The following is an 8,401-nucleotide window of genomic DNA, read 5'->3' as shown; positions in this document are numbered from 1 at the left end:
GCAGCCACTCTCCCGGTCAGACCCAGCTTTAATGGACACATTTCAGCTGCTGCCAAGCAGTACGTGACAACATCTGGGAACCAGAGCTGCCATCGGCCCAGGGGCCAGCAGCATCAGGAACATGAGATGGATGAGGGCTGGTGTGACGCCACAGAGTGGGAGAGAACGTGCATAGTTATTGCCTTCAGAGATGGAAAGGGAGATCCTGAATTCAATTAGTTATTCCTCAGAGTGCAACACTGGGCCACACACAAGCCAATTAAGTCAAACAAGGGAAGAGATATAGGTTAAAAAATAAAAACCTTGTCTCAGGCTTTGATCTATAACATTAGAAAAGGGCAATTTTAGGAGTACTTTCAGAGCAAGGCATTCCTCCAGCACTGCTCTCATCTCAACGTCTCCATGGACCTGCTCTGCACTAACAGGGATACCTGCCCCTCTTCCTTTCAAAAACTTTCAGTCCCCATGAGGCACACCTGACAATTCTGGAGTATCAGCACCAGCCTGCAAGCTGTATTCAAACAGACACTACTCCTGTACGTTGCACAGCACAAGGAACTGGATATTTGGACCCCAAAACAAAGCAATTAGAAGTCTGGGGTCTTTCCACATTTAATAAGGACTGCATGAGAGGTTCAAAAAGCCAATCCCGACCTTCTGAAGCAGCATGTTTTCCTGCCGCACCCAGGGGATTCTGGATTGCCGCACTACAGAGGGCAATCCCAGGTCTGCCCCAAAGCCAGCTGAGGGTCCTGGAGAGCAGATGGAGCTGTTCCAAAGCTGCTGGCTCAGCAAAACCTAATGCTGACTGGAGTGACTACATTAGCAATTGGAAGCAGTAGGCAACAGCAGATTCAGCTGAAGCCTTAATCTGGTTGCCCAGAACAGTTTTTAGTGCACGCTGAGATCTCCGACCGTGAAAAAGACAAGCTAAAGATTTGTACACAGAATATAGTGAAGTTTATTCATATTAAATACATCTACTTGCATCGCTACTTGTCACATACTTGCTCTCCAGGACACCAAGTTCATTCCCACTTCAGGAGACATTTTTTATTTTACATAAAATAGAGCTACCAGTCTGTTTGCCCTGAATAACATATCACTGAAACTAGCAAAACAATACAAATGGGATTTATTCAGTACAAACTATACAGAGACTTTCTTTTTACTGGTCTAGGGAGTTGTGCACAAGGACAAAATGCTTCCAAATATGCATACAGGCAGCTGGAATTCAAGTGTCTCCAATATCCACACTAGCCAAAATCAAGATATTTTTTTTTTTTTGTATTTAGACACTTGAGTCTTGGTCCGGATTCCGATTCTTCTCCCTGTATCCATTCGGTTTGTTTAAAATAAGCAAAATCCAATAACAGTCCTTTTAAAGGATAAGCAGATTTTGCCAAAAGTAACAGTGGCGTGGGAAACAGCTTGCTTCTGAAGAATGTATTTGCTGAGTAAATAAGCTTGGTCAGTCTGACCAGAGGAGTTGCGTAGCAATGCACTATATGTAAGTTATTTCGTGCAAGTGCAGTTTTCCCCCTCTTGTACACAGATATCTGACTTTGTTACTCCAGACAAGCACAGGACAAGTAGGTTGGAAGCATTTCTGATGGACAGAGAGAAAAAGGAGAATTTAACTATGGTGTTTGTCTGCAGAGGTAAACCCAATGATAACCACAATCTCACTGAAAACTAAAGTAAACTCTATAAAACAGAAGAAACATATCTTTGCTGCTGAAACTGGCTCATCTGTTTTTGGAAAATTGCTAGAATTGCCTTGCCCAAGAAGAACTTCTTACAAGCAACCAGCATTATGTAACCAAAAAGAGGAAAAATACAACAAATCACATGTTCTTCCCACCTAATGTTGCAATCCTTTTGGTCAATTCCATGTTCGAGCCCCCACCCCCCCAACTGAAAAACCTGCAACACCTCAAAACCAGGAACTGGCATCTTGTGACTGATATACTTCATCTAGAATTTTACAGGCCCCCTTGATATCCAGGGTAACTAACAGCTCTTACTGCCAACCTAATTACAATGCAATTAAACACATTGTTCAATCATCAAAATCTGGGATATCATCATAGGAATAGCCACGGTAGCCTTTGGAAGCATAGTATGCAATACGCAGGTGGTAGAAGCCTGGGAGAAACACGAGGATCCCAATGATGAGCACGGGGATAGCACGGTCCGTTCCCTGCAGAGAAGAGAGATGCAAGTGCAGTAAGAAGAGATCTGGGGGAGTGTTGTCTTTCCTTTTTCTCAAGTCCTGCCTCAACTATTCATCCCTAAGGCCTGGCTAGCTAACAAAAATAAAAATTCCTCTTAAATCAGAAATATCTCCATTTTCTTCAGGCTGAGCTCTAAGTCCTCTCCCTGGCATCTCCTCCTTGCCATAGGAAACCCTCAAGTCAACTTCTCCTTTGGGTAGGAGGGGTGGCTCCTTCTAACAGTAATCACATTACAAAACTGCCAGCCACAGGCTGGGTGCTGCATGCTTGGCAGAGAGCGAGCTCTCCTATCTGTGCCTGGACTGCTTCCGATACAGCCAAAATGCTGCTGTTTCCACAACGATAAGCAGCAGCTGCCATCTGCAAAGCAATTCCGTACAGCACAAGGTAAAAGAAGTGTGCCAGAGAGGAGCACCAAGTCAACTGCAAACAACAGATCCCCTTTCAATGGATCATAAATACAGAGATATGAGAAAAGTGGTGCTGTGTCCTATATAGCCATCTGGTATCTCCTACAGAAGTCACCGGATGATCTTCACTAGAAGAGTGATCATCCCAGCATGAAGTTTTTCCAGGACAGCAAGCTGACCACTGCAGGGATGTAGCATTACAATGAAACTGTACCCCAGGGAGGACAGAGGAACTCTGCCTTCCCTGGCAGACCTCCAATCCAGCTATGAACCTGCTCCAGACTTGCAAACTGGAGACAGAGGGCTTTGCTGCCAGAGAAATAGGGCTGTCAAAGACCAGCAAGGCAGTGGAAGGAATTACTTTCTTGCTTGAAGGACTTTTGCTCTGAATCTTTACACTGAACATGATGGTTCACGGCAGGCTTTGAGGAACGGTCAAGCAATGCAAAACTCTAACAGATGTGTGATCAAACCACTTACGCCTTTGCTAATGTATCCTGCCAAGAGGAGGGCTCCTATGATAATGAGGAAGGTCCCGATCATGAAGAGGACAATAGCCAGTGCAATTGCCTTGTAGGGGATTTTTGGTGGGCTCTTCTTGAACTGGATGAAAAAAAACCCAAATATTAAACAGCTTAACTCAACACAGTTCCCCTTCCACCATGGCAGAGATGCGAATCCCACAGCTGGCAGAGATGACACGGGACAAACTGTTGCAGCAGCTCTGCTGCAGGGCTCTAATGGCCCTTCTGCGAGGAATCCTGCCCATGGAGACCCTGTGTCTGAGCCAGCGCTTACACCCATTGCTTCCAGATCTGCTCCGATTTATCACCTCCCTCCAAAGAAACACATCTGACCCTATTAAACAAGCAATCTTGTTTCCAGTTAAGCTCCACAGGCTTTCTGGAGAAGGGCTGAAGTGGTGGCTTGCAGCTGGCTTTGTACCTTTCTGAGCTGAGGCTGCTCTACTGGAGATGAACAAAAAAAGCAGCCTCCCATGCACATGCAAAGCTGTAGCAGTCTCTCCTAGTAGTTCACAGTCAGAGCAGCAGCAGAAAGAGGCTTTCTTCCCCACTTTTTACCTGCAGGTCAATATATCCATCATCAGTGCTGGAGAGCTTGGAATATTTGACTTTGCTACTGGGAATCCCAGCAGTCAGATTTGTACGCGACGGCATCATTACAAAGAAGCCTGGGCATCAGCTAGAACCTGGAAAACAAAGAAAAGAGCAAGAAAAAAAAAATGAGAGCAAACTGGATGATAGAGTCTGAGACATGGAACAAGTTACTTAAGAGAAACAAGTGTCAAGCTTGTACTAACCAAAAGGCATCTTTGTTCTTTTTCATAAATTAAATTTTTTCAAACAAAGCTTTGTATTTAAGCCTAAAATACAAAAGCATGAATATAGCTGCAACAGGGTTTGCCAATATTTGAAAGCAAACTGAGGTAGAACTTGTGTTTAAAACAAAATACAAGTTGCAGAATAATACAGAATGTATAAACCAGCTCTCATTTCACAAGATCACACTTCCAGCAGGGAGATGTCTGAGGTCCAGCTATTTCTAAACAGGGACGGTAGCAAATAAACCCAAACCAGAATTAAACAAAGCAGCTTTTCAACCAGCCGGATATTTCGCAATAGTTCCATTTTGGAAAACAAACCCCCAAAACCACTACTAGAAACTAGAATGAAATGGACCTGTCATTCCCGAGACAGCTCAAGTCATGACTCAGAGGGAACATGACAAGGGGATGGAGTGGTTAGTGGATGAGGTAACCAAAAAAACAGCAAGGAGCTAAAAAGCATAGGTCACTCGTCTGTCCAGCTGCAGGGGACACAGTGTTCAGGGTGGAGCTTTCAGCAACACCAGGGCTGTACCACACCACGGAGCCGAGCCCTGTGGTTTTGCTGCCAGCAGCGACAGTCCCCGGGAGAGGGGCAGAGCCAGCTTTCTTCTGCGCCTTGGAGCCCAACTTCTCAGGAGCTGAAGCCTGGATCCGACCTGCCAACACATCCCTGACTCACTGCGGAGCCATTTAACAGGGCCTGACAACTGCTCCCAGCAGGACCTATGTGTTAGGTGTCCGCTCGCCCGCAGCCTTGAACCTGCACTGCAGCCCAGGGCTACGATTCCCAGAAGTGAGGCAGAAAACAGGCTTCCCACACTCTCCAACTTCCATAGCTTTATTTTCTGAGAAAGTATGGAATAAAGAAAAGTGCTTTTCCCAACTGTTCCAACAGAAAGCGACAAAGATGCTTTTTCCATAACACTATTTGGCATCTGAGGTAACAGCATCTCCTCAAAATATTCAGTCTCCACTTGAACTTAAATCCTTTGTCTCCCTCTTGCTAATCACTGGCACGTTCCCCTGCCATCAGGTTTGTTCCTCCTGCAGTAAATTTGACTTTTATAAAAAACACCCAACACCCTCTGATCTTAAACCTTTAACTTGAACTTCTTGATTTTTTTTTTTTTTTGTAGCAAAACCCAGGCACAGACAAAACATTTTAGCCCCATCAATAATGGGAATATCACGCACCTACAGGGAGGTAACACTCACATCCTCAGCTCCTTACACATCTATGTTTTTCAGGTCACAGTACTCAAATACCCCCAAGGCTTCCCACATGCCCAAGGGGCAGATGTGCGGGAGGGGAAGAAGCCAGAAGAAATCAGCGCATCTGAAATGTGTCAGATTTCCTGACTCTGCCCCATTTTACTCTCAGGTACCACAGGACTTCTTAGTGACTGTCCCATTATTTACCAGGCTATTCCTAGTGGCTTCCTAGGAATTATATCCAATTTACACTTGCATAAGTTGTCCTGCCCTCCCATTACCCTGCTTACCAACAAGAAAGAGGCTATTAAGGACAAATGCAAAAAACCCAAACCATCTCTCAGACCTCATGCTTAAGGGCCAGGTTCAAGTCCGCTAAGCTTCACTCTCCGTGTGCTCTACATTGGTTCAGGATCAGAAACAAGTTCAGTGCTGTGCTCTTTGAGAGGCAAATAAATGGCAAATCACGCTTGTGATGGAAGTTTTCTAACGCGGTGCGCTGCCGTCAGAACCTGCGCTGCCTGGGGGAAGGCTTCCAGGGTAGAGCGCAGGCTCACAAGGGGAGCTTGCCAGTAAACGCAAACATGGCATTTCAAGCTAAAATCCTGTTTATCCCCTAAATAAGAGCAATATATTTTTCTATCCTCTCTGCCCCAGAATAAGGAAGGCAGGGGAATGTAATTTCTTGCCCTTTCGGGAGCTCAAACTCACACCTAACATGGTAAACGGCCAGCCCCCCTCCTCCAGACCCGAAATGGTTTCTCTGCTGCTACAGAGGAAGTTCACAACATGTCTGGGACCTACCCCAAAGCTGCAGGCTGCACCCCCTGCCTCGCCCGGCTCCGAAACATTAATAAAAAACACAGAAAGGCGGTTACCCACTATCTGCTGATCAAACCCATCTCTCCCGCTGCCGCTCCTCTTCCGCGCCGCTCGGGCCTCAGAGCAACCCAGGAAGTTTATTCCTGATGACGGTCATCTCCTTCCAGGTTATGGCAGCAGCCGCTGGCTGACTCAGCTCCGCTGGGTTATTTTCAGCCCCGCGCTCCAGATCAGCAGCTGGAATCACAGCGTCCTTGGGCGGGCTGGCACGGAGCACGTCCTGGTCCCCCAGGCCCGCGTCTCGCGAGACCCCCCCGGAGCTCATCTGTCATTTCAGGGCTGTATTCGTAGATGGTTAACGAGAGAGCGTGTTCATACACATCACTCCTACACATATTTATAATAAAGTTCATTTTCTAAAGGAAGATCTGGGCACAATTAAACCATCAGACACGGCACAGCCCTCCATTAGGGCTAAGTATGTGACAGACAAGCTATAGCCAGAAAATTATTTCCATCGCCTGGACCCGTATGAACACATCAGATGACACAAAGCTGGGGATCTGCTTCATCCAGCTGCTCCAGACAGGGAAACTGCAGGAATTGCCATGGTTCCAGTTCCCGTAAGTTAATAAAATACACAATGGGTTTAGAGCCTGAAAAGCCTAATCTCCTTAAGTTTCAAAGAATTCTCCCTCCCACTTTCTTATTTTTTTTCTTCTTGGCAAGAAAGTCGAAATATAAACTGCAAAGGCTCACTCTCTCAAACACGGAGAAACACAGACAGCATTTACTAAGCCTCCCCGGTGTGTTTTGTTTTGTTTTTTTTTAAAAAGGAACATCTTAATTTTGATTATTTGGGTACAACAATGGCAAAGTAAACATTCAGCTTCAAGGATTTATCCAGAAAGCAGACAGTATGCAAGTCAAAACACAAGTGCATAGATACTTATGTTAAAGGATGTTTCTTACAACATGAGGCTACTCAATTTGGTCATTACAGCTGTAAAAATAAGCAATTAAACCATTTGGCTTATTTTTACAATATGTTTATGAGTAGAGTAGCACAAGTTTGGTAATCCCCACTACAGCAGGAGGTTGCACCAAAAATCTTCTGCTACAATCGCTAGCCCAGCTTTATGCACATCATTGAAAACCAGAATCCTTCCCTATTTCAACATCACGAATCTTTTGATTCTTTGCTGAAGCACATCCTTACTTGCTGCAGTTGTGGGTACCACAGTGGCGATCCAATCTGAGAAGCATCACATTTGGAACGCAAAAAGCCTCCTGGTTACCTAAGGTATCCATTACTACTGTTCTGGGCAATAACTCGGCAATTGCTGAAAAACTTGAGGGCACTTAAGTATCTTGCTTTTGAGGCGTTTTCTTAAAGGTACTGAATTAATCGGCAAGGTAAGACAGTTCAAGAGAATAAATGGGGTATGCTCTGGAGACACAGGACAAAGCTCAATATAGGAGCTGAAAATCAAGGAATCAAGGGCAAGGGCACCAAGAAACCCTGTCCCCCAGGCTCTGAGCAGGGACCAGTTGCTATCACGATGAGGAAACGGCCTCAAGCTGCACCAGGGGAGGTTTAGGTTGGATATTAGGTTAGATATTAGGAAAAACTTCTTCACTGAGAGGGCTGTCAGGCACTGGCACAGGCTGCCCAGGGCAGTGGTTGAGTCCCCATCCCTGGAGGTGTTTAAAGAACGGATAGATACGGTGCTTGAGGACATGGTTTAGTGATGGACTTGGCAGCGATAGGTTGACAGTTGGACTCTATGATCTTAAGGGTCTTTTCCAACCTTGACAATTCTGATTCTATGATTCCGACACAGCATAATTTCTTAATCAGTACTGCCACCTTGTGAAACTCCTCTGCTCCATCAGTTGGGTTTTCCAACTGTCAAATTTACGGGCAGTTTATGCTCAAGATACTCCCATGTGGCTCACTGGTGGGAAGCACGCAGCCTCCTAAAAAACACAGGCATACCTGCAGCACTTAGGAGCCTGCGGGTACTACTTACCGCACAGCGCTGATCAAGCCAACTGCATTTCTTCATTTGCGACCGAGTGGAGTCACCGAGGTTCCAGACAGAGGGTAAGGATTTATGGCTAGCTGGGGCAATGCAGTAAGCGAAGAAAAAAAACCCAGTAGCTGCCTGAAACTGTTTTCACATCTTTTTCATGATCAAACCTTCGGGGTGCAACATGCTGTAAACCTTGTATCTTCAACAATAAATATGAACATGATTACAAATATCCTCAATTAAGAGAGGAGTTGCTGGTGGCACAGGCGAGTGCACTACACTTGCGTGTAAAGTGTGAGACAGGCACCCAGTGAATGCAACGTGCACAGTCCTGTT

General features: G+C 45.6%; 1 protein-coding gene across 1 annotated transcript; it reads right to left on the bottom strand.

Moving 5' to 3' along the window:
• Positions 1-943: 943 nt before the first annotated feature.
• On the bottom strand, positions 944-6,242 carry TMEM230 (transmembrane protein 230). Its single transcript, XM_082337434.1, has 4 exons — positions 6,086-6,242; positions 3,730-3,857; positions 3,128-3,250; positions 944-2,203 (listed from the first exon to the last, which is right to left on the bottom strand). Exons 2-4 carry the CDS (start codon positions 3,826-3,828, stop codon positions 2,063-2,065), a joined length of 363 nt encoding a protein of 120 aa, XP_082193560.1. The 5' UTR covers positions 3,829-3,857; positions 6,086-6,242; the 3' UTR covers positions 944-2,062.
• Between the last annotated feature and the right edge of the window lie 2,159 nt (positions 6,243-8,401).

This window comes from Platalea leucorodia (assembly GCF_965183815.1).
Source record: "Platalea leucorodia genome assembly, chromosome: Z".
Lineage (NCBI taxonomy): Eukaryota > Metazoa > Chordata > Aves > Pelecaniformes > Threskiornithidae > Platalea > Platalea leucorodia.
This window is presented reverse-complemented; position numbering and strand designations above follow the sequence as displayed.

What these genes read in the sequence shown, in the direction of transcription:
- TMEM230 (XM_082337434.1), bottom strand. Translation starts at nt 3,828, where the DNA reads ATGATGCCGTCGCGTACAAATCTGACTGCTGGGATTCCCAGTAGCAAA. An exon ending in ATGGATATATTGACCTGCAG is followed by an intron (nt 3,251 to 3,729) that starts GTAAAAAGTGGG and finishes TTTTTCATCCAG; the next exon opens with TTCAAGAAGAGCCCACCAAA. An exon ending in CAGGATACATTAGCAAAGGC is followed by an intron (nt 2,204 to 3,127) that starts GTAAGTGGTTTG and finishes TCTTCTCTGCAG; the next exon opens with GGAACGGACCGTGCTATCCC.